This window comes from Castor canadensis, chromosome 10, assembly GCF_047511655.1.
Source record: "Castor canadensis chromosome 10, mCasCan1.hap1v2, whole genome shotgun sequence".
Classification (NCBI taxonomy): Eukaryota; Metazoa; Chordata; class Mammalia; order Rodentia; family Castoridae; genus Castor; species Castor canadensis.
This window is the reverse complement of record NC_133395.1, coordinates 14,674,139-14,700,644: the sequence shown is the minus strand read 5'-3', so window position 1 is coordinate 14,700,644 and position 26,506 is coordinate 14,674,139. Positions and strand designations below refer to the sequence as shown.

At 37.9% G+C, this 26,506-nt stretch overlaps 1 protein-coding gene across 1 annotated transcript in view; it reads left to right on the top strand.

The window, feature by feature from the left end:
- The first annotated feature begins 380 nt into the window (after positions 1-380).
- Positions 381-26,506, top strand: part of Hs6st3 (heparan sulfate 6-O-sulfotransferase 3) — a 699,700-nt gene continuing 673,574 nt past the window's right edge. Inside the window, exon 1 of the mRNA XM_074043115.1 lies at positions 381-1,210. Coding sequence (XP_073899216.1) covers positions 507-1,210 — 704 coding nt within the window. The 5' untranslated portion in view covers positions 381-506. The remainder of the gene's footprint in view (positions 1,211-26,506) is intronic.

The following is a 26,506-nucleotide window of genomic DNA, read 5'->3' as shown; positions in this document are numbered from 1 at the left end:
GCCCGGCCGCGCCTTCGCCCTTGGCCAGCGCCCTGGCGAGCCTCATGCATCCCTGCGCTCGCAGCCGCAGCTGCCCGGCTGCCCGGCTGCCCCGGGCAGGTCCAGGACCCGATCTCTGCTCTTCAGCGTCTGAGCGCCTGCGAGCCAGCGGCGGGATGCTCCGTGTCGCCTGAGAGCGCCGCGCCGCGTCCGGGCAGGAGCAGGGAGCCGACCGAGCAGGGAGCCGACCGAGCCCGGCGCCCCGGAGAGCGCAGGGCGCACCACGTCGCAGCCGCAGCCGCACGCGCCGGCGCCGGTCTTCCCCGCTCGGTTCGCAGGCCCCGGCTCCTCCAGCCCCGGAGTGTCGCGGGGCTGCCAGCCAGCCGCACGCCTCGGCGTCAGGGGCATGGAGGAGCGGCGGGCTCCGAGCCGCGCCCCGGAGTCCCCGAAACTTCCGAGCAGGCGCCCGTCCGCGCCGCTGCCGCCACCACCGCCACCGCTTCACCTGCTGGCCTGAGAGCGGGACCATGGATGAAAGGTTCAACAAGTGGCTGCTGACGCCGGTGCTCACTCTCCTCTTCGTGGTCATCATGTACCAGTACGTCTCCCCATCCTGCACCAGCTCCTGCACCAACTTCGGGGAGCAGCCCCGCGCCGGGGAGGCCCGGCCGCCGGCCGCCCTGAGTCCCGCCCGCCGGGCACAGGCGCTTCCCGAGGAGTGGGGGCGGCGGCCACAGCTGCCCCCGCCGCCCCGGGGGCCGCTCGAGGGACCTCGTGGGGACGCTGCGCCCGAGGACGAGGACAAGGAGCAAGGGGACCCGGAGGAGGAGGAGGAGGAAGAGGAAGAGGAGCCAGACCCCGAGGCCCCCGAAAACGGCTTCCTGCCCAGGTTCCTGCCGCGCTTCAACTTCACCCTGAAGGACCTGACCCGCTTCGTGGACTTCAACATCAAAGGACACGACGTGATAGTGTTCCTGCACATCCAGAAGACCGGGGGCACCACGTTCGGCCGGCACCTGGTGAAGAACATTCGGCTGGAGCAGCCGTGTAGCTGCAAAGCTGGTCAGAAGAAGTGCACCTGCCACCGGCCCGGCAAGAAGGAGACGTGGCTCTTCTCCCGATTCTCCACCGGCTGGAGCTGCGGGCTGCACGCCGACTGGACAGAGCTCACCAACTGTGTGCCGGCCATCATGGAGAAGAAGGACTGTCCCCACAATCACAGCCACACCAGGTACTGTCCCCTGTCCCGTCTCGCTTCTAGCCGCCTCCCCGCTTCTCTTCCCCAAGTTCCGACCCCACACCCCGGCGGCCCCGCGCTCCTAGCGTTTGCCAACCCCTTCCAGCGGTTGGGGCAGAGATTTTGGGTGAAGTATGAGAAACCACTGGTTACCGCTGGGGTCTTGAACTCGCTCCTCTTCTGTATCCCACTTCTTCCTGCCACCCCCTTTCACCTTAAAAGGTGTGCAGACCCCTCCTGTACTGTGCGTCCTGCTGGTGCCTAGCACGGTGTGGCCTGTCTAGGAAGCCTCCTCTCGATGCTTGAGAAAACCCATGCAATAGCCAGGGTCTGAGTTGGACCAGAGAGATTGAATGTTGTACTTGAATTTTGTGGTGGAAACTCAAAGCCAGTATAAGGCAGGGGGAGCTGGAGTGGAGAGGTAGGGCAGGAGTTTTCCAGGCATGGTAAACCAGAGAAGACTATAATCCCTTCGTAAGTGGCTCTTGCGTGGCTGCTCCCCAGTTCAGAAAACAATCCTCTTGATATCGCTTTGAAGATACACGTGCAGATTCCTGCGCTACCTCCATAAACCTAATTCTGAAGATGGTCTTTGTTGTTGAGCAATGCTGGGATTTGGACTAATGCTGTTCTCAGCAAGATTTCCACTCATTCCCTAGGCCGGTCCATCGATTTATCTCAAAAACATGTGTTAAATGCCTACTGTGTGCCTGGCAGTGTGCTAAGTACTAAGTAGATACAAATATCAAGTAAGTAAGATACTTTGCTTTCAGGATGGAATGGCTCTCTCTCTGTCTCTCCCTCCTCCCCTTTAAAAGAGCAGTGCAGTCGAAGATTATCAAAGTTTGAAATCCTAATAGCCAATGAAACTGCTTACATTATTAGCATCCTTTGAGAGAGGCATGGGTTTAAGAATTCAGTTGCATGCTCTCTCTGCCCACTGCAATCTGAAGATTAATCTGACATGCTTGCTCAAGGGACTAAAATATTAAAAGCTTGAAACACTAGTTTATTGAAGTTTTTATCTCCAAGGTTTCAAACAATTTGGTGTAAGGAAATAGGAATTTAAACACTCAGCTCAATATCAGATAGCTTTTGCATTTGACATTATGGAGAAACTTCATTTACTGGTGAATTCCCATATTCTGGAATTCACCTCCACTGAAGCATCTAATTCTACTTCATTTCTCCAAGAATGAGCAAAATTTCATTATGGGATTTTTTTACGTTGGCAGTTTTTCAAATACTTTCTCTCCTCCCTGCTCTTTTCTGTGTTTCATGGAAATGGGTTAGAATAAGAAACCAGTTGGGCTTGGAATGAGGGCATTAGTCTTTCTCCTTAGTACATTTCAAAGATCTTTTATGTTTAAATATTTCAATAGTGTATTATTTTAGATCTTTTCCCACTCTGTTTTGGCTCCAGTTTTCAATTAAGTGTTACTTCCAAACTTCATAATACACAGCACTGTTACTTTAGTGAAATTGACTTTGCTACATTTCATTCTATAGTGTACTTTTAATTTAGATATTACATATCCCCAATTGGCCCTAAAGATTTTGTGGATTAGCTTCCTAGAGTCCACATCACTATAACTGGAGACTTTTATTGCCACATAGCAATATCTGATAACGTTTAGTTGGGGGTTAGAGGTTTTTTTTTAAACTAATGTCTTATGATGAAGATTTTAGAGGAAGTAGAAGAGGATGTGGACCTGAAAATAATTGGAGTTTTGCTGAGTGATGAGATGATGTTGCTATTACAGACCCTGAAGACATCACAACAGTAAGGTCTCATTTCTATAGGAAATGCCTAATTGCTCTCTACTCTGAAAAATTCCATCTGGGCTACTTAAACATATGGTTTCTATTGCACAAATTATTTTCTTCATTCAATGATGGACCCATGAACATTCATTTCTCTAGGAACCACAAGTTATATTGATTTCTTTAAAAAAATTGTAGTATTTTCTTTGCATCACTTTTTGTAACCTTCCTCCTTTTTTTCTTCTCACTCTCTCTTTTGCAGTAAATCTCAATAACTTTTCTTTCCAGCTATTGTAGGAAGGAATTGTTGTGGTGTATGTGGAGCACCAGGCATCAAAAGCTATAGGGAAAAAGTTGAAGAGATGATAATAGTAGCATCTTCCTAGCAGGGAAGATTGAATTAGTTGTCTGTCATTGTAATGTCTGTGTACAGCATTCTACAGTCAGCCAGATTAGCTTGGATAATGAAGGGTACATTTCCACAATGTAAAATGGCAGATAATCTATTGCTACATAATGGCAACAAGGTTCAACTTCAAATAGGGCTGACCAAGCAAAATTGAGAAGTAGATCCTGTTGATTTTATTTCCCCAGCCTCTGTGTTTTCAGTTCCCTTTGGCAGCTCCTCCCCATTTCTCTTAAAGATCACTGACCTTGTGGATCACATGAGGGTAAGAACAAGGACTCCTGAGTCAGATGAGTATGGCTCTGATACTTGCAGCCTTGTAGCCAGGATGAGTTTGCTTCTGAGCCGCAGATTCTCCACCTTTCTACTGTAAATAATAATTAAGATGTCCCTCATAGGGGTTTTTTGAATACTAAATGAGCTAATGTATGCAAAATGCTTAACATAAGGGTGTTATGAGAACTGAATGAGCTAACATATACAAAATGTTTGGTACAGTATATAGGCCTAGTATACTGTGCTGGTATGTAATACTTTTTTGTGGGGGCACTGGGAATTGAACTTAGGGCCTTGAGCTAATGAGGCAAGCTCTCTTCCACTTGAGCCACACCCACAGTGCTTTTTCTTTTAGTTTGTTTGTCAGATAGCCTCAGGCTTTATTCCTCCTACCTCTGCCTGTGGAATATCTGGGATTACAGTGGTGCATTACCAGCCTGGTTTGAGATAGGATCTCTTTAACTTTTGCCCTGGCTGTCCTCAAACCATGATCCATCTGTCTCTGCCTCCTGAGCTGGGATTGCAGGCATGTGTTATCATGCCTGGCCTGATGTACAGTGTTTAATATGTGCATATACAGTACTACTGTGATATTAGTTGTTAATTATAATGTTTTCCCTAATCAAGGCTCTGAGGTCAATTCCTTAAAGCATCTTGGATCACCTTGACTTACAGAGACGCCCTTTTGTGATTATTTGTACGGAAAATCTTAACTTCCAAACTTAAGCAATAAATCGAAAATTGTGGAATTTATACATCAAATTTGTACATCATTGTCACTAGGAAGGATGATAAACCAGGGTGAGGGGGACATACAGTAAAATTGGATAGACATTCTGTTGGTGAAAAGAAAAGGGAGGGTGGGACATCCAGGACAAAGGCAGAAGGGGGAGCCAATTTTGAGTTGAGAAGCAGGGTAGAGTTGAAGGCATCCTTGGACTCATTACATGGATTACATGGGCCCAGGAAGGAGCAAGCCTCTGTCTGGCAGTCTGGATCCAGTACAGAGGTGACATCTGACCATAAAAACTGGTTACAATAGGACAGGAACTCAATAGCAATATGGCACACCTGACTCATCTTTTATCATTTTACTAATGGTTTCTTCCCATTGTTATAACATTGTTTCACCCTCTCCCACATTTTTCTCTGGTGGATTATTCTTTCTCACAATCTATGCTTTCTTCTTTTCTTACCAAAGGTTTCCCACTTTATCTACATGACCGGGTCTTTAAAAGACTCCTCTTTACCATTGTTGAATATAGATGGAATCATAGCATTTTATGGTTAACAAAAGACTGACAAGACAGCCCAGTTCTACAGTTTTCATGGGTAGATGATGATCTTAGATGATTCTGGAAGTTATTCATCCATATCTTCAAGTAGTATGGGAAGGTGATTTTTCTCTTTATGACTCCATATTCCACTGGTTCTGTTTGAATAGTTGGAGCTCTGTGAATATTGTATTATATAGGTGTCTGTGTTGCAAGTGATACATACCTACCTCAAACTTACTTCAGCCAGATGCTGGGCACTGGGGGCTCATGCCTGTAATCCTAGATAGGCCAAAAATCAGGAGGATCACAGTTTAAAGCTGGCCCCAGGCAAGTAGTTCTCGAGACTCTATCTTGAAAATAGCCAATACAAAATAGGGCTACTGGGGTAGCTTATGTGGTAGAGTACCTGCTTAGCAAGTGTGAGGCCCTGAGTTTAAGCCCCAGTACTGCCAAAACAAACAAACAAATAAAAATAAAAACATACCTTACTTCAGCTAGAGAGTTATAGCCTACATAACTATTCCATGGAACAGGAATGTAGAGGTAGAGGTGGAGGTGGTTTAAGGATTGACTGGAACTAGGGATTTGAGGTCTTTCTCCCTACATTCTTTTGCATATCAATCTCACTCTATCAAATTGGCTCATTCCATGACATAGGTAAATGGCCTGTATGTCTAATAGCTACAGAAGGTGAAAGCAAAGCAGGCTTACTGTGAATTCCAGTTTGAAATTTTGGAGAATGTGTCTGATTAATTTTAGCTTGGACCTTGTGACTATTTTATCAGCCAATCATTGTATTCAAGAAGATGAGATTCTCCAGCTCACCTGGTATCACAGAACTGTGTCTGATGTGTGTGTGTATGTGTGTGTGTGTGTGTGTGTGTGTGTGTGTGTGTACCATTATCAGAAGAAAGGAGGCAATAATAAATAAAATTCTGGGATGGACCATTGGAGTCTGGACAGTCCCTCCAATCATGACAATTGTAAGTGCAAATAAAGGAGAGATTAGTGAATCTTCAGATCTCTTCTTTGCATTCTACTTAGGGAAATTTTAAGCTGAGTGGCAACTTAAATTTATCTGCAGCATCTGGAAACCATGTTCATAATTGAAGGAATTGGTAATACTTAATGTGGAAGTAAGGAAATACCTAAAGGGAGAAGTTGTGGAATGTGCAGGAGACTTGTTTTACGTCACTACAAAGGAAAAAAATTGCATAAGAAGTGATGAGATTTCAACTCAGAGTAAGATCTTCATAAAGTTTCACATGCTCCCTAGCAGTGAAAACTTTAGGAGTGGCTGGTTAACTACTGATGTCATAAAAGGAATTCCTTCCTGGGGAAAGGCTTAGTCTGGGTAGCCTTTTAAGGATCTTTAGTTCTAATATAAGCCTATTCAAGGAATCTGTTTTTTTCTATGCATGGACTAACCATGCATAGAAAAGAAGAAAGGATTACCAATGAATTAATCTGCTCTCCAGCATTTGTAAATATTTCTACTGAGGAAATGTTTGGTAAAGAACAGCCTGATGGTAAAGACCACGTAAATAAAAAGGAAGCAATAACCGAGTCTTGTGTATTAGCTTGTCTGCTTCTCAATAATAAATATAAAAAGACAGGATGGAAAAAATATAGCATAACTTGCCATAAAAAACAAGAACCACTTTGAAACATCATCTGGTTATTGCTTTTCTTTTATCAGTAGACTAAAGTATATAAAACGTAAAAATATACAAAAATTCTGGAATATTATGTCCTGTATTGCTTTCTGAAACATAAGCTGTTTGATGTCTATTCTAGTTACAAACGTTGAACTACTAAGAAGGTTAATTTTTACCATAAGGTCTGCGTTCAACATAAAACTAAGGAGGTAAGAGATTGTTCTGTTACATGCTGCATCCAGTTATTTTTTCATTACAGGATCTTTTAAAGTATTGCCTCTTCTTTAACCACCAATGTTTATTGTAAATCAGAAAGAGGTTAAATCAAACTCACTTAGTTTTTTGAGTGGTGAGAATGTAAACTAGAAGTAGTAAATGGCAATTGGTGATTTATTTTTCTGCCTTTTTCTTGCTAGTCACCTTGGGATTTTTGGTTGAGTTGATTATTGGGAAATAGAAATGTTCATATAATAATTAGAATCCAGGTAAACTTAGCCACCAACAATGAGGTTTTGCTTAATCTTAGACTCATCTTATTATTCCCAAAAGCTAATTATTATCATCTCATTTTGACTAAAGACAATCAAAACCTTATGGCATTTGAAAGTTATTTATGCTTGATAATGAATTAAACAGTTTAATTAAGACTGAAAAATTCTAATGTGATTTTAAGAGTCACAAAATAAATTACGAGGCCAAGAAATAGGTTTAATATGAAAACAAATAAATAGGGAACCCATATTAATATTTTGTAGTAATCAATTATCTTGGTTTTGAATTTGTTAGATTCTGGAAGTCATATATAAATTCTGTTGATTTTTATTGTCCAATATAACTTTGTTTCAATTATAGACAATGCACAGAGATTAACTTATAGAAGATACTCAATAAATGTCAGCTTTTAGATTACCTTTTAAAAATATCAATGTGATTGATAAAATTGTGGTCCTTTAAAAGGTGAAATTATGAAGCACTTGGTATCATGATTGTTATTTCAGGTGCAAATTCTAATTGTTAGCAGTTGACTTCTATAATTAGCAAGGTGCCAAATCATCTGATTCACTAAGAGAGGAGCAGAAGTAAATATGGAGGCCAGGACTTACTGGATCATTTTAGGAGATTTGTCCTATTAATATGTCACAAATCAGAAATCTCTTTGAGTACAAACAGATGTACTTGCCTCTTGGAAATGTTAATTTCATCATTCATTTCTACTTTATAAGAAAAAGTTGCAACCTAAATTGAGAAGATGGGAACTTTCATGTAGGATTGGAAGATAAGAGAGGTATGCATAACCTCTGTTATATATAGACTGGGGATGACTAGTGGCCAAAGCCATATGATTGAGTTGAGTCATTGGCGGTTGGAGATCATAATATTGGAGGGCAAATAGACAAGATGATGGATGAGGAGAACATCCTCAAGCGAAACTGGAGGAAACCAATGACAAGCTTATCAGCCACTGAAAATCATGCTGCTGTCTAACTTGTGACTGTGATTAGAGCAGTGTTTAAGAGCATGGACTCTGAAATGAAACTACCTGACTTTAATCTGGCTCAACCATTTACTGTCATGTGACCTTGGGATATGTCAGTTTTCTGCTCTACTCTTCAGTTTCTTCCTCTGGAAGATGGGAATAATAAGAACTTTGTGTCATGTGAGCATTAATAATCCAGGTGGTGGTCTTAGAACATAATGAGGAAATCATATGACTTAGCTGTTATTATTGTCTCATGGGACTTGTCTTATATATACCCAGTGTTTTGGGTAAAGATAAAATGAGAAGTATTGGTACTGGCACAAAAAACAGACGTGAAGACCAATGGAACAGAATAGAGGATCTGGATATGAATCCACTCAACTATACCCACCTCATTTTTGACAAAGGTGCCAAAAATATATGATGGAGAAAAGACAGCCTCTTCAACAAATGTTGCTGGGAAAAGTGGTTACCTGTCTGGAAGAAACTGAAACTAGATCCATGTCTATCACCCTGTACTAGTATCAACTCAAAATGGATCAAGGACCTAAATATCAGACCTGAAACTCTGAAGTTACTATAGGAAGGAGCAGGAAACACTCTGGAACCAATAGGTAGAGGCAAAGACTTTCTCAATAGAACTGCAGCAGCCCAGCAACTAAGAGAAAGGATGAATAAATGGGACTTCATAAAATTAAAAAGCTCCTGCACAACAAAAGAAATGGTCTCTAAACTGGAGAGACTACCCACAGAGTGGGAGAAAATATTTGCCAGCTATACATCAGACAAGGGACTGATAACCAGAATATACAGGGAACTTAAGAAACCAAACTCTCCTAAAATCAATGACCCAATTAAGAAATGGGCAACTGAACTAAACAGAACTTTCTCAAAAGAAAAAATTCAGATGGCCAAAAAACACATGAAAAAATGCTCACCATCTCTAGCCACAAAGGAAATGCAAATCAAGACCTCACTAAGATTCCGCCTCACCTCTGATAGACTAGCTATCATCAAAAACACCAACAGCAGGTGTTGGCAAGGATGTGGGGAAAAAGGAACCCTGGTCCACTGCTGGTGGGAATGCAAGCTGGTATAACCACTCTGGGAAAAAATTTGGAGACTTCTTAAAAATCTAAACATAGATCTGCCATATGATCCAGCAATACCACTCCTGGGGATATACCCAAAGGAATGTGACACATGTTACTCCAGAGGCACCTGCACACCCATGTTTATTGCAGCGTTATTCACAATAGCCAAGTTATGGAAACAGCCAAGATGCCCCATTATTGATGAATGGATCAAGAAAATGTGGTATCTATACACAATGGAATTTTATGCAGCCATGAAAAAGAATGAAATATTATCATTTGCAGGTAAATGGATGGAACTGGAGAGCATCATTCTGAGTGAGGTCAGCCAGGTTCAAAAGACCAAAAATTGTATGTTCTCCCTCATATGTGGACATTACATCAAGGGCAAATGAAGCAATGTGGTTGGACTTGGATCACAAGACAAGGGGAGAGCACATACGGGAGATACAGGAATAGGTAGAAAAACAAAACATGAAAGCATTTGATGTCCCTGCTCCGGAAGAACTAATACAGAAACCTTAAAGTGACAGAGGTTAACATGAGAAGGGGATCAGGAACCAGTGTAAAGATCAGTTAGAGATGAATTAATGTGGGTCATAACACATGGGTACACGAAAGCAATGCTAGGAATATTTCTGTATAGCTATCTTTAACTCAACTAGCAAAAATGCTTTGTCTTCCTTAATATGCTTGTGTCTTTTCTTCAGCAAAATTAGTGATAAGGGCAGAACATGACCTGCCTGGAACTGAGGGGGGGAGGGAGGGAAAGGGTGGGGGAGGGGGCAGGGTGGAAAAATGACCAAACAATGTATGCACATGTGAATAAATGAATAAAAAGATGAAAAAAAGAGAAGTAAACCTGTGCTATCCTTTTGAATCTGAAATTTTTTTTATCCTAAATAATGCAAAGAGGAACTGGTAAGTTTTGAACAGCAGAAAAGCCATAAAAGATAAAAGTCAATGTGAATTCTTAGGATACTGGGGATACTCAAAGAAATTTGTAGGCTTTTTTTCAGCATATCATTTTTATTTTTATGGTAAATTAGTGAAACAGCAATAAAATGTTTAAACATATACAATTAAATTCATACATGAGACAGTCCTGCAGTGAAATTGAATTAGTTGCCTGTGGGTGCATAAATATTTGTAGTTCATTGCTATTATTAATATCTTACTATGGTTTTATTGGTAAGGACTGTCATTTGTGTTTCTGAGTCTTGCATTTAACACTGTATGTTCATGTTGGCCTGTGAATTGTAGTTTCTTTATAAACGTAAGAAGGTATAGATGACAATAATCTTTATGTCCTTAGTATTTATTTATTAGATTTATAATATTTCCTCAAAAGAACTCAAGATTCTGCATATGTAACCACAAACCTCTATTTACCTGTGTTTATATTTTGTGGACCCCGATTAGAAACCTGTAGCATTTTATGAGTTTATTTCTAAAGTGAAAACATAGACTAAAAAGAAGGTAAACGTGGTTTTAAGCAGACACATAATATGTGTGTGGAAATCTGAAGGTACAGCCCCATAATACAGTAAAGAACAAGGTGACATGCCAGGGAAGAGAGAGCAAGAGAGTGATAATGTGGAGTGCAAATTAGAAGGATGATACAGAGGAGGGAGAGAAGGAGGACAAAAGTAGTCAAGGTGAAGAATGAATCCTAAAAGAATTAAATCAGAAGGAAGGTAACATTGAATGTAGAAGACAGAAATGTATCTTGTATGCAATGGTTTGTCTCATTAGTATTCATGGGAAGTGATTAACTATCAAGGAGACTATCTTATTTAGAGTGCTTGTGTATTTAAATATTGAATATATATATTCAATATATATAAATAAAAATATATTTAAATACCTTCTCAGAAATTTCTGTATCAAGTTGTTATTTTAAAAATTGGTAGCTCCTGGTATTCTTGAGATTTTGAAGGGACTAGTTACAGAGGTCTGGACAGGGATAAAGTAAATAACTTTGGACATTGAAGTACCTTGAAACTAGTTAAGAAAGGGAAACTGTTAACCCCACTGAATCTGCAGAGGGAGAGAATGGCATTATTACTGGGTCTTGGTAAGGGAAACATAAGAAGAGGTTTCTGTTTGTAGAAAGCATCCTTTACTGGAACTATGTAGCTGAAGCAGAGAGGAAGGGTGTGAGGGGGTATGTCTTGAGCACTTTCTCCTCCCACCTGCCCATTTATTTTTCATTGTCTTTCACTGAGTGAACCTACCTGGAAGCTAATTGGCATGAGAGATACTCCATGGGTTCCATGGCATCCATCAAAGCAGAGAAAGATGGAAATGAATTTGGAGTTGCAAGGATGGGAGGGGTGAAACTGGAGAATGTCTTCTACAGTGTTTTAAAAGAGTTTGAAGTTTCTTCTAATTCATTTTGAGGATATCCTGGTTTGGCTCAATAAATACCTGTATTTTAGTGCTTGTATTACATATCCTCTTCATAGACCATGGTCTCCACTTAGAGAATATGATTGCAGCAAAGGACCACTTACAAAGGAACAGCCACCACACACAAGGGATATTTTTCTGAGAAATAAAAATGTTACTAAATTGGAATATTTGCTACCCTAGTATAGCAGAATCAGCTGGTAATAGGGACAGATTTGGGAAGTTATATCTGTATCATTGTGCACAATAGACAACGCATATTTTATAGTCTATCTGTGTGTACTTTATAAATCGAGAGTTATCTAACAATATTAGTTAAGGCATGATGAGTAGTGTGCAACACTGGCTGTAGTTTGCAAAAGCATATTTATGAGATAAGATGCTTTCTGTTGCTTAGATTTTCTTCCAAGAGCATCAAAATTCCTCAGAGTAATGTTTATGAGCTTTAAGTCTTTGAAGGTAAAATATGAGGGAAGAAAAAGATGGTATCACATTTAAAATTATTCTGTTTAACTCTAATTTTAAGGGACTTTTGAAATACTGTTTCCATGTTTATTTTAGGGAGATGTGATGTTCTTTAAAGTGTACATACACACACCTTTCTGTGTACAATATTATAACATTTCCTAATATTAGATACTGAAAAATACTTAAAATAAATTAGCATCTGACAAAACTTGACTCAGGAGCCATAAAGTCACTGCATTATTACTGAAAGTCTAATGCCATGAGCAAAATTCTAGTCAACGTATATATTTACTGATGATAAAACAATATACAATTAAATATCTGTAATATATATCTATTGGAATTGGTGCATATGTGTTAAGTTTGTTTTTCCCATCCAAAGGAAGGGATTTTCAGTTTCTGGAAATAGTGTCACTCATGGAGAATATAACATCCCACATCCTCTTTTTCATAGTTCTTTACATGTGTAGCTCTCTCTTTTTCTGCACTATGCCACTTTCATGAGCAGCTAGAGTTAGCCATGACTTGTAAGCAAGATCATCTTCAGGCTCCCATGTTTGTGTGAAGAGTTATCTGTCGTGTTAAAATCACCTCAAGAAATAACTTTTCCCAACTATAAAAATTATTAGTTCTAAGGGGACTGGAGGTGAGGTTCAAGCAGTAGGGCACCTGCTTTGCAAGCGTGAAGCCTTGAGTTCAAACCCATTACTACCATATATTATATAACATACATATATATATATATAAAATATATATATACATATATATAAAATATATATATATACATATATATATAAAAAATATATATATACATATATATATAAATATATATATATAATATATATATGTTAGTTCTAATTCTAAGCACCTGACTTTGTTCAACTTGGATTTAAGTCCAGTTAACTTAAAAAATCTGGGAGAGGTGTTTTAGGGCATATTTTCTTTTTTTCACATCTTCACCAGATTCCTTATTGTCCCACTCATCTATGCAATGAAAGAAGTAAATTAGTGGATATTTCTACTTCTAGTATTTTTATGAATAGACATTTCTATTACTACTTTCATTGATAAATATCAAAAGTACTTATGCATGAAAACTTCTGACAACACTGAAGAATTTAGGCTCATTGGAAGTATCCAATTTAATATTGAGCATACTCTTAATCTAAAAATATTTGTGAAAAAATAAAATAAAAATATTTGTGAACTATCACAGTCTATCCTTTGTCTTTTAAAATCAGACTTCAGCCTACCATACCATTGCAAATAAATTTCTTTGCTTTGAAGGTTTTATTCTCCAACTTCCTTATGTGTGCTATAAAGAATAATTAATGTAATGAAAAAATCAATACTGTGTATAAATTATTTAGACTTTACTATCATTGTAATTTTCTCTTCAACACCTATTGATCGGCAGCAATTCCTTTGTTAATTTCTTTCTAATAAGATATTTATTGTATTAGGTCTGTAGTAGGTGCTGTCCCTGCACCTTCACAAGCAACTCATGAATTACTAATGATACGTGGAGCAAGTTAACTTAATATGAGTGCTGTGAGATGGAAAACAGGCAGTGGGGAGTTCTTTGAGATGCTGTCCTATAGAAATGCTGTGCAGGCAGATACCTGCTCATAATTAAATGTGTATACTCTTGCAGTATATTAATTTTTACTTAAAATTTTTGTGTATGTATTTTTCCAAGTATGAATGTCTCTTCCTTGTTTCTTTTGCTTTCTTTCATTTTTCTTTGTTTTTGCAGTGGTGGGGTTGAACCCAAGGTCTTGCACATACTAGGCAAGTACTTTAATGTTGAGCTAAATCCCTAGCCCCTCTTTTCTTTGTTTGATTAACAATAATGAGTTATACATAATAATGGAGTTCAGTATATTTCAATAAATGCATATAGCATGCGCTGATGAAATCCAACCTCCCTCGATTCATTTTCCTCCCCACTCCTTCCCAACCTCTAGTAATCACTATTCCTTTCTTCCTCGTTATTGGATGTGTGTGCATGTAGAGGGAGGCCTTCTCTAATTATCTACAATATTGCTCAGAGCATGATACTTGTTAAGTAATGTTTTGACAGTGACAATTGAGTTACTTCAGAGAGTGGGAAAATTCTGAGACCTTTTGGAAACTCAGAGATGAGTCAAAGAAATCAAACTACCAAAATTCATGGCAAAGAGAACTTTTACATTGTGTAATTTGGACTAGGGAGGAGACAGAATAGTACCTTGCAAAGAGCTGCAGATATGTTAGCAGACAACTGGTGTTTGAATTTTGACTTCCTCATTTGCTTATTCACATCTCCATTGTCTTCCTTCTTTTCAGAGTTTCCTGAGAACAGTGATTGTGTTTTGTTTCCCTGGGTATCCTCAGCACCTAGAACAGTGCCTGATTCATAATGACCGTCAGATGTTGACCAAGTAAATGAAAAGATGAAAGCAAGCAAGCATAAATACATTAACTAATTTGTTGGGCAACTTGAGTAAGATTATGTGCTTTCTCCCCACTCTTGGAGTTTCTCTGGGTTACAGAAAGGAGTATGAATGTACTTTGTAAAGTGTAAGCTAAAATAACAAGTTTAAATTTACATGGACAGTGAGAAGTCTTTTGATATAAAATAGAAAAGGAAGGGAATTTGGATTTTGGAAATGAAATGAATATAGTTCTCAGCTTTTATAAAGTGTTTCAAAAATCAGGAATGACAAAGATGAAGTTGAAAATGTGAAAAATACACATTTGGTTCTACAACTTGTTGGATTAATGACCAGCTTATTTTAAAACAGGAAATAATATGTCATAAAAGACTTATCTAAATGCATAAATCTTTCCCTTCAACCATAAGGAAACATTTTTCCCCCAAAGATTTGACAGAGATCAAGGTTCACTAGTTTTTTCCCACAGTCATTTACCTTTTTTAAGGACATTATCTTAAAATTGATATTTTAAACTTTGTATTCATGACTTTATATGGCAGATATAAATTATACCTGTAGGTTAATATATCCTAAAAGTGAGCTGAGAATGTAACTCATCTTCATCTGAGCTGATTTAGGATGTGATAATCTGCTTATTTATCCTGTGTATACTTGGTTTTGCAGCTAATTACAAAGCAAGCAAGACGTTACTTTAGAATAGAAAGCAACAGCTTTAAAGTCTGGACTTCACATTATAATACACATTATGTAAACATCTATAGTGAAATACCGTTGCTTAATTATGAGCTGGTTCTCATATGTGAGGCATGGTCTAGGTCAGTCTTAGGATATGACAGCTTTGTATGGATTGAGACCTGTTAGTACAGGTAACTTCTGGGATGGGGTGAGTCTTGGAAGAAGGTCATTAAGCTGATGAAAAGCCCTCACAGTGTGATGTCTCATGCTTTGATATCAGGGCCTTGCTGTTCTTGGAAGGGCTGCTCACCTAGGGTTAGCTAATTTCTAAAGAAAGTGAGTGACCTTCTAGCACACCCTTAATATACATACCAACCAATCCAGAGATCATAATTCCAACCACACTTATTTGGCTTTCCCAGGCTACTATTACCCCTTACCCTAATTGTTTCAGGGCCAGATACTAAATAGCTAGAGACAGTTCCTATGTCCTAGAGATTGCTGAAATGACTCAAACTAGCTAATCCTTTTTTTTAATTTTAATTTTATTATTCATATGTGCATACAAGGCTTGGGTCATTTCTCCCCCCTGCCCCCACCCCTCCCTTACCACCCACTCCACCCCCTCCCTCTCCCCCCCACCTCCTCAATACCCAGCAGAAACTATTTTGCCCTTATCTCTAATTTTGTAGAAGAGAGAGTATAAGCAATAATAGGAAGGAACAAGGGTTTTTGCCAGTTGAGATAAGGATAGCTATACAGGGCATTGACTCACTTTGATTTCCTGTGCGTGTGTGTTACCTTCTAAATTAATTTTTCTCAAAATAACCTTTTCTCTAGTTTCTGGTCCCCTTTTCCTATTGGCCTCAGTTGCTTTAAAGTATCTGCTTTAGTTTCTCTGCGTTGGGGGCAACAAATGCTATCTAGTTTTTTGGGTGTCTTACCTATCCTCATATCTCCCTTGTGTGCTCTCGCTTTAACATATGATCAAAGTTCAATCCCCTTGTTGTGTTTGCCCTTGATCTAATGTCCGCATATGAGGGAGAACATACGATTTTTGGTCTTGGGCCAGGCTAACCTCACTCAGAATGATGTTCCATCCATTTACCAGCGAATGATAACATTTCGTTCTTCTTCATGGCTGCCTAAAATTCCATTGTGTATAGATACCACATTTTCTTAATCCATTCGTCAGTGCTGGGGCATCTTGGCTGTTTCCATAACTTGGGTATTGTGAATAGTGCCGCAATAAACATGGGTGTGCAGGTGCCTCTGGAGTAACCTGTGTCACAGTCTTTTGGGTATAGCCCCAAGAGTGGTATTGCTGGATCAAATGGTAGATCAATGTTTAGCTTTTTGAGTAGCCTCTAAATTTTTTTCCAGAGAGGTTGTACTAGTTTACATTCCCACCAACAGTGTAAGAGGGTTCCTTTTTCCCCGCATCCTCGCCAACACCTGTTGTTGGTGGTGTTGCTAATGATGGCTATTCTAACGGGGTGAGGTGGAATCTTAGTGTGGTTTTAATTTGCATTTCCTTTATTGCTAGAGATGGTGAGCATTTTTTCATGTGTTTTTTGGCCATTTGAATTTCTTCTTTTGAGAAAGTTCTGTTTAGTTCACTTGCCCATTTCTTTATTGGTTCATTAGTTTTGGGAGCATTTAGTTTTTTAAGTTCCCTATATATTCTGGTTATCGGTCCTTTGTCTGATGTGCAGCTGGCAAATATTTTCTCCCACTCTGTGGGTGTTCTCTTCATCAAACTAGCTAATCCTAAACCTACTTACCCTGTGTCATCTATTCCTTCCCATGGAAATTTTGATAAAGGCTCTTGCCCATGTCTTTCCCTTTTCCTCTGTCTCCTAACTCACCCTGGTTCTTCCCTGATGTGCCATTCACCTTATTTCTAAGGATCTGTGAATATACAGCTGTCTTCCTTCTTGTCAGTCATTTCTGTGGGTACTTGTCTCATCAACCCTAATTAAAACAAATCCTTGAAACAGTTACCAAAAATGGGAGAAACTCAAGAACAAGACAAATAATCTAGATAATCATAGGCCTAAAGGTGACAAAAATGGGTTTGAAAGCAGTGTGAAAGCCAGTGATCAGAGTACAGGTGCAAGGTCAAGTTGAGACTAGGTCTAGGATTAGTCTAATTAGCACACTTACATCCATGATCAGGATTGTAGATCAGTTTAAGACACTGGAGTGGGACTGAGATTTCAAGTTTAGATCTTCTAAACTAGAGGAGGAAGGAGGGAGAGAAAAGAGGGGTCAAAGACATGTAACTAAACAAAATTTTACACAGCCAGTTCCTTATAATTTAAAGAGTGATTTAGAAGAAAGATATTATAATATCTAATTTTATTTTAAAGTGTTTTTCTTTCTATAGTTAGCTAGCTGGATTGATTGATTCATTTATGATTGTAAATAGCCCAATATCAGGTGCTATAGAGGCTATAATTTAATAGAGGAGTTGGTCCTAACTCTCAAGGAGTGAAATCATAATTATATTTGGGAACTGTGTACACCACAGCATTTAAGTCACCTCCAGGTATTGTGATCAACTATTTATAAAGGTGCTAAAGAAAGTGTGCTTTAAAAAAGAGAATGTGAATATTTGCATGAATGAAAAAGAAAGGTAAAAAAGGGTTTGAATTGGCTGCAGAGAGATGGGGTGATATTGAATTAGAAGCAGGGCCATTTATAAAGGGGCTTGAAAATATGTTGTATTGAAGGCATTAATTTTGATTCAATGTGAAATTAAGAATCACATTGAATTCTTAAATTATAGTGGTTGTTAAAATACATCCATAGATTCTCTGAGGTTCTTCCCTTCAAGAGGTGAAACTTAACTTCTCCCTTTGTGCCCAATATTGGCTTTAATGATTTGATTCTAACCAATAGAATACAAATGCTGGGATGAAATACCATTTCTGAGGTCAGGTCATAAAAGTATTGGGGCTTCTCTCTCTCTCTCTCTCAGCATGCTAGCATCATGGGTAAAGGTGGCAAGAACTGACACGTGATCCAGAAGAGTGTGGAAACATAATTCTTCACTCACCTGAAAATCAGGCTTTTAAAATGTTCAGTTTTACAAGACTGTGAGAAAGAAAGGGTCCAAAGGTTAGAGACAAGAGTGAAAATAATGAAAAGGGCAGAATGGAAATGTCAATAGGAGGTTAAAGGAGGAGATGGAAGAACTCAGATACTGAAGGCAAGAGCAAAAAGCTCTTCATCTTTCACTGTCCCATGGGGCATAGGAACTTTAGGATAGTGAGCATTCCATGAAAGGTAAGTCTTCTGATTTTCACCTCCTTGATATGTATCACATAATCTCAATTAAAAAGAAACAGTTAAATTTCATTAAGTGTTCTGAACAAAATAATAATATTTGTAAATAGTATGTAACATTCTTATTTAAAAGCACTTAAGGCCCTACGGGGCCTCGGTTCTAAAGGGATCCAGGCCTCTGTTATCTGAATGCTTCCCTTGTGTGGGAAAGCTTTGTCCCTAGTGTTGCCTAATGCGTGAGGTGTTTCGCCAGCCAATGACCTCACAAGGAATAAAGTCTGAGAATTGGATGCAAGCCAGAACAAACTATGACTCAGCAGCTTGTATGTTGGAAGGCAAGTGGATAGCAAATGGTGTAATTGTAGAGGGTGATCAGATGTCACAGTAGAGAGTGGTCGATATTCCATGAAAAGCCTGGTAGACTTCTGAGGGGGTAATTCAGGAACTGTGAATGACGTACTTAACCTTGTCACGTAATTTCTTCAAAATCGTTTGCTCACCATTCCTCATCCCTTTGTGTTCTAAATGTGTCTTCATGACATGTTTGTTACAAAGTAGGCCAATGTAAAGCTGTACCGTACATGATTTATTATTAAAAATATTGGATGTACCAAAGTTTATGAAAATGATTATCTTTTTCTTATAAATTAAAGTGGATTCAAGGTGACTACATAGGACTCTCATGTTTTGTAATGCTTTCTTGAGTAGAATATCAGAGGTAGATTTATAGTGTCCTGGAGGAAAAAGGTTGATGACTCCATTTTTAGCATATGTGATTAAGAACAGATGAACAATACTATTCAATTATCATATAGCTTAATTACTTATGAATGTGCATATTAAGGCACATAACCTTCTTAGACTGACTGCATACTTGCAGAGACAATTTGACGTGTACTGCAGAATTAAAATATGACAATTATAAGTATGAGTAAAACCAAAACTAATGAAAAGGAACAGAAAAATGTGTATGCCAGGCATCTAGGTTTAGTTCATTTTTACAGTCAGACATGAACTTGAGCTTTTAATTTCTTGGCTTCTAAGGAAAAAATAAAATCTGGAGAGCCTTTGTCATTGGGTTAAGTTTGTCTCAGGGAAAAATAACCCTTTTTTCTTACCCGTAGAAGAAATTTATTGCTTAAAGGAACATGGGATGACATCATGAGCAATGTTTTCACAGTAGTTTTGCTGAAGATGTAGAAACATTCTTCAAAAGGCTGTTACTGACATCAACTCTATAAAACAGAGATTTTGGTATATCAGCAATAAATAACTACAGAATAGAATGAAGAAAGTCTCTTTCACTATAGTGATAAAGATATAAAATACATAGGATTGTGCTCCATTAGGGCTGACTGTGACCTACATAATGAATGCTATAGCATTTCATTGGAGATATAATTGAAGCATGAATGAATAGACAAATGTTTCCTGAATGGAAGAATGTGTATTATGAAAATTATGCACTTTATCAAGTTAATTTATAAATTTAAGAATAAAAAAATCTACCTTTCCTTGAGAAAAATCACTCTAAAGCATTTTTTGGAAAAAATTGTAGAATTCTGGAAGTATTATTAAAGAAGAAAAGTGGTAAGGTGGAGGTAGTCCCAGATATAAAGCATTTTAGAAAAAACAATTAAAACTGAATTTCTAGATGCATAGTCAGAAGTATATATAAATAGGACAGGAATCTCAGAAATAGATACAATTACATTTATAAATTTAATGTGTACATATTAGTTTTAAAGAATGATAGGGACAGGAATATTCATTTAATAACCAGTTTCCTAAAAACATTTGGAAACACAGCAAACTCTTTTAGATCAATATTACATATTATATAACAAACAATTTCTTTGAGGAGTTCAACAGTTAAACATAAAAATAATATGAGCTTTAAGATAATAAAAAATTGGATAGATTCATGTATGCTGGAAAGAACGATTCTTTCCAATATAGGAAGAGATTTAAAAAAAAGCACAAAGGAAAATATGAAAGATTTATTCATATTAAAAATGTGAAATGTGTCTTGAAGACAATATGACTGAAATGATTGGAAAGGAAGAGGGTAGAGCTTCCGGGGGTTTGTGTTGGCATGAATGCCACAGACACTCCCCTGTAAGATTAGATTAGTTCCTGATTTATGTAGCCAGGGATGCAAGGTTTATTGGAATGAGGATGTCACATAGCAAGAGCAGAGCTCTCTCCTATCTTGGGAACTTTCAGTGAGGTGGGAGGTATTGGGACTACTGCTGTGTTAGGTTCATCCATGGAGTGAGGGTCTCATTCCTTTCAGTTCCTCAGAATTTCAATTCTTGTGCCTTTTTTTTTTATTCGGGGCTTAAATCACCATCCAGGGATTAATTACACAAAAATTGATTCACTTAAATTTAAGGAGGTGTTTACAGATATCATGCTGTCTTGGTTCTTCAGCCAAACAGCTTCCTTAAGGTCACAGATTCATCTATCAGGCAAAAGCTGACTCAGAGCCCAGGTGTCTCTGAACTTTGTCTCCAAGACTTGCTTTTCAGGACCTTGGAAAGCTCATTCCAGGTTAAGCAGATTGCGGAAAAACACACAAAATATGGCAGGAAAGGATTAATGACTTTCTTAAAGGCATTCTAACTAGTAGAAAAACTATTACATTCTCAATAGATAATTGGGCAAAACTTATGTACAGAGAATTTTCTCATTAAGGACCTCAGATACTTAGTAAACAACTAGAGAAATATTAACCTCATCTATTAGCAATGGAAATACAATATAAATTAAAAAACACAACTTACACTTACTAACTGAGTAAACACTAAAAAAAATATTGCCAGGCTTGGTGGCTCATGCTGCAACACCAGATCCTTGGGAGGGGAGATTGGGAGGATTGCATTCAATGTCAGCCTGTATAAAATGTTAGTGAGACCCTATCTCAACTAAACCTGGACATGGTGGTGCACCCCTATCATCCCAGTTACATGAGTGTTATAGGTAGGAGAATAGTGGTTCAGGCCTGGTCAAAACCCATACCTGAAAAACAACTAAAGCAAAAATGGCTTGGGGACACGGTTCAAGTGGTAGAGTGTCGTCTTAGCAAGTGCAACGTCCTGAGTTCAAATCCCACACTGCCAAAAAATCTAGATATGAAAACTAGGTTTCCATGAAATCATGTTGAAATGGGTTCATTTGCAAGTTTGTAACCTTCCAATGTATGAATTTAGAAGGTGGTTTGACTACATATCAGGAATAAAAAAGAAAACTGCCCTTGGACATTTGCACTGGGAATTTTACCCCTGAGAATTTATCCTAGGGGTAATTCAAGAGAAGAAATAAAAGAGCCTACAATATAGAGTTTTGTGGGTGACATGAGTTAGTATTTGTGAAGTGCCCAGAAAACTGCCTGGTATATCGAAAGTACTCTGTCAGCATTAGCTATTAATGTAATGTTGCTTTTCATAAGATATAAACGGGTATAAACTCTGAAAGTAAAAAACCACTGCTCTTTTCACAAACCACCGTCACCCAAGTCCTAGAAAATATAGAGTTCTCATAAGTCTTTCTGTAAACAGCAAAGCTATTGACACTGGATTGTGACTTTCTTTGGTGGGAGGACTCTATTTTACCCATTTTGTAATGTACTGGTTCATAGTAAGTAATATATGTTTTTGATTGAATTTCCCAGATGGCAATTTTTTTGATACTTGGCTCAATAGTCCCACTTTGGATAATCACATGTTTATTCCTTCTCGACCTTATGCCTACCTTTGACCTCATCTCCCTCCCTCACTTCTGTGTGTTTGCTCAGCCTACTAGTTTTTCAGGATATGGTTCAGGTATTGTTCTACTATGGTTGGGTCAGGAACTCTTTCTTGACACGGCCACAGTACCCTGCTGATATGTCTATTATGGTATTTGTAACTACATAGTTAAATTTTTCCATTAGTTGGAACTCACTCACTTCTAAGCGAAAGAAACCAATCTAACTAGCTCATACTAAAAGTGATGTTTATTTTTAAGGTTCTGTCAGACCACAGCAACATTTTGGGAAAACACAACAGAACAAAAGTCTTAAAAATCTGGTGAAATTTAGGGAATTGGGCAGCAAGAATAAAGACACACTAGTTCTCCTTCAATGACATGAGCACATAATCTCTTCACTTCTTTTTTGTATGTCTGGTTATACAATTTTGGCTGAGAAATCTGACTAGCCCACCTCATCTTTTGAGGTCAGTCTAGAATCAGGTTATGTGCCCTGACTCACCCGGGAGGGGGTGTTGGGAAGGAGTATGCTGGTGAAGAGGTACAGACAGCTGTGTCTTAATAAATAGAGAAGGGAGACTGAGGCAGGCTCTTTAAGAAGGGAAAAATATCCCCAAGTTTAACATATGGCAATCTTCCCTTCTCACTTTGATTCCCAAACTGTAACGTTCTCAGTGACAGATGAGCATCTTGCTCATCTATGTATTCTAAGCAAATGCACGTGGCGTAATGTCTAGCATCCAAAAGGTGCTCAACGTATTTGAAACAAACTTTCAAATTTCTGTTAGTTTGTTCTTTGTAACAAGTGCTAAACTGCAGTATACTTCCTGTGAGTGAATGGGCATTGCTCTTTCAAATTGTTGATGAAAGTGGAAAGCTGGTGCAGGTGACAGAATCACCTTTCTTTCTTTTTTTTTTTTTTAGAATGGACTTTTTCATTTTTATTAGGATTTTGATTGGGATTACATTAAATCTGTAGATTGCTTTGAGTATATTGACATCTTTTAAAATTTCTTTTATTCATATGTGCATACAATGTTCGGGTCATTTCTCCCCCCTTCCTCCTGCCCTTTCCCTTTCCTCCCACCCCCTTCCTCTCCCTGCCTACCTCCTTGCTACCAGGCAGAAACTATTTTGCTCTTATCTCTAATTTTGTTGAAGAGAGAGCATAAGCAATAATGGAAGGACCAAGGGTTTTTGCTACTTGAGATAAGGATAGCTATACAGGGAGTTTACTTGCACAGAATCATCTTTCTGTTGTGCTTGTGTTCACACCTGAATTGTGTTCACATATTCAGATAAGTGCAGGGAAACTTGGAGCAGGTAAAATGTATTTAAGGAGAGATGTGAGTTTATGTGAAGTAATGGCAAAGCATGGGCTTTAGAATATACAAGTTAATTTTGACTCTGAGCTTTATCAATTTGCTCTAAATACAAATATGAGGAAGCCACTAAGTTCTTTGAGCCTCAGTGTACTCATCTGTAAAATGAGATAAATTATTTCAGTTTTTATGATTGAGAATTTGATAAGGTTGTGAAATAAAGTTTCTATACCAAATAGGTGTTAGTAATTTAATTCTTTCCCGTTTCTTTCTCTTTGCATGCTTTCAGAGTTATTTTGAATAGAGTACTAAGAGTCTTGATTTCTATAGCATAAAAGACTATTTTGGTCTCAATATTTCATAAGACAGGGACTTTCAGGACAATGCTAGTACAATTAACATTGTATGATGTACCTATGGTCTAAGAATATCAAAATAACAGAAAAATTATAAAACTCATAATAAATATCACAAAGGGAAAATAACCTTTGAAAACAGTAAGTGAAAATTAAGATAAAGAAAACCAGATCTCATTGTGAAATTATCTTAACATCAAAGAGGAAGAACACATTTGCAGGACCAGGCATTTACATCTGGTAGAGGTGGGAAATAAATATCTAGACTCACAAAGAGATGAGATTGAATGATGATATCCACTTGGAAAGATGGAAAAGAAAGTATAATATCTATAAAAATATTCAGTGATGATGAATGACTGCAGCACACAGGAATGCTGCAGAAATACCAAAAAAAAAAAAAAAAAAAAACCCCAAAAAATGAGGCAGGCTTTGAAAGGCAGGCTTACAGCACTGGAATGAAGATTTACATTAGTTGAAAACTGATATTATTGAATTAAAAATATGTAATAGACTGCATGAATATGGAGAATAGACTGAGATAAATATGCTCATAATAGGGACACTGTTATGGGGCTGAGTTGTATCCCACAATCCCAATCATATCTCAAAGTCTTAATCTCTGGTATTTCAGAATGCTACTGTATTTGGAGATAGGACCATTAGAGAGGTAATTAGGTTTACATAGCACCTTGGAGTAGGCCCTAATCCAATATGCCTGTGTCCTTATAAGAAGACATTAGACAGACACACATAAAGGGAAAACCATGTGAAGACAGAGAGAAGACGGCCATCTACAACCCAATGAGGAAGTCCTCAGAATGAAATCTACCTTACTAATGCCTTGATCTTAGACTTCTAGTCTCCAAAACTGTAAGAAAATAAATTTTTCTTTGTTTAAGTTACCACATATGTGATACTTTGTTATGGCAACCCTAGCAAACGAATACAGATACCAAAAGCAAAAGGGAAACCACAGGAAGGATAAGACTTTCTCTAATTTGATAAAGAAGAACTTGTGAAAGGAAAGACTGGAAAAATGTTAAAATGACTTCTATCAATACTCCTTTGCCTAAAAGACTGTGTGGAAAAGTATAAAGGATGATTTCTTAACTTATGTTACCTAATATATACATGACTATATACTTAAAAAGCTCAAAGAAATTAACTAAAAATTACCATCATAATAAGAGCACAATACAGTTATAACACATAAAATATATCAAGAGATTCTAGTGCTTCAAAGATATAAAATATAATGAAAATTAATTACTTTGTAAATAACATTAAAATTGCAATTAATTTATTTCAGGATATGAAAGCTTTTAAAGGGAATTTTAAGTAATAGAGATATTTTAAAAAACTGGAAGAAGAGTTATATTTTATCCTAGAATGTTCTTACTAAATATTTAGAATAGAATATTTTTCTTATTAATTAGAATTAAAAATAATAATAGATATTGATGCACTTTGTACATTATAAAGTAATATTTGTATGCTAGATATTACTTTATTTTTAGAGTTCAGGATAGCAAAATTGAGACTCAGGACAAATTTTTGGGAAAGTAGATTTTTAAGATGGACTAAAATACTTAAGCTTTTAGAAAAGAAAGAATGCCTGATTGTTCAGTAATCAATCATTTTGACTCCTTCATTAGGTGAAGTTTGCATTGGATCTATCTTCCCATTAAAGAGTTCAGTTAATCTCAAAGACTGTGGAGTCAGAGGGTCTGGTGGCTCTTTATCTACTGTCTGAGCATCCTTGAGTAATTATTTAATGTTTCTGCTCCTCAGTTTTCACTCTGTGCAATGGGAATGATGAGTCCTGAAATATTACAGTAGGAGTAATTACTTTCACAGACTATTTGCAACATGAAGTATAATAGCAAAAAAATAAAAAAGGAAACTTTTATCACAGAGAACTGTTCAGGATTGAATTATGTCTCTTCTTCCAGAAAATATGAAGTACTGACCTCTAGTAGTTTAGAATGTGACCTTATTTGGAAGTAGAATGGTTGCAGATGTAATCTAGTTAAATGAGAACATACTGGAGTAGGATGAGACCCTAATCCAATATAACCGATGCCCTTACAAGAAAAGAAGAGAGCCTCGCTGGAAGAATGCTATGGAGAATGAAGGCAAAGATTGCAGTTACAAGCAACAGGCCAAGGATTGCTGAAGATTCTTGGCTACACCAGAAAGAAGGAAGGGACAAGAAAGGATTTCCTTATAAATGTCACTCAGTTGGTAGTAGATGGCAATCCTAGGAAACTCATATAAGAGCTGTGCAGTTTCTGCAGTCATTTAAAGCATACTCATTCTTTCTCGTGGTACTGAGGACTTAGCCCAGCATCTTACCCAAGCACTCTACCACTGAGCGAACATCTTCAGCCCTCATGTGTGTTCTTGAAGTTTTTAAGATTATGCAAAGGAGCTCACTATATATTAATACTGAGAAGAAATTGTGAGATATTCTGCATGTTTTTACTACTATTATCTAAATGTGTGTGTGTGTGTGTGTGTTTGTGTGTGTAGTAGTAGTACTCCAGTTTATTTTCCATATATTATAGAGTTAAAACTGGCTTTCTCCAACTAGTGGTGTTTTGTACTCCATTTCCTTCAT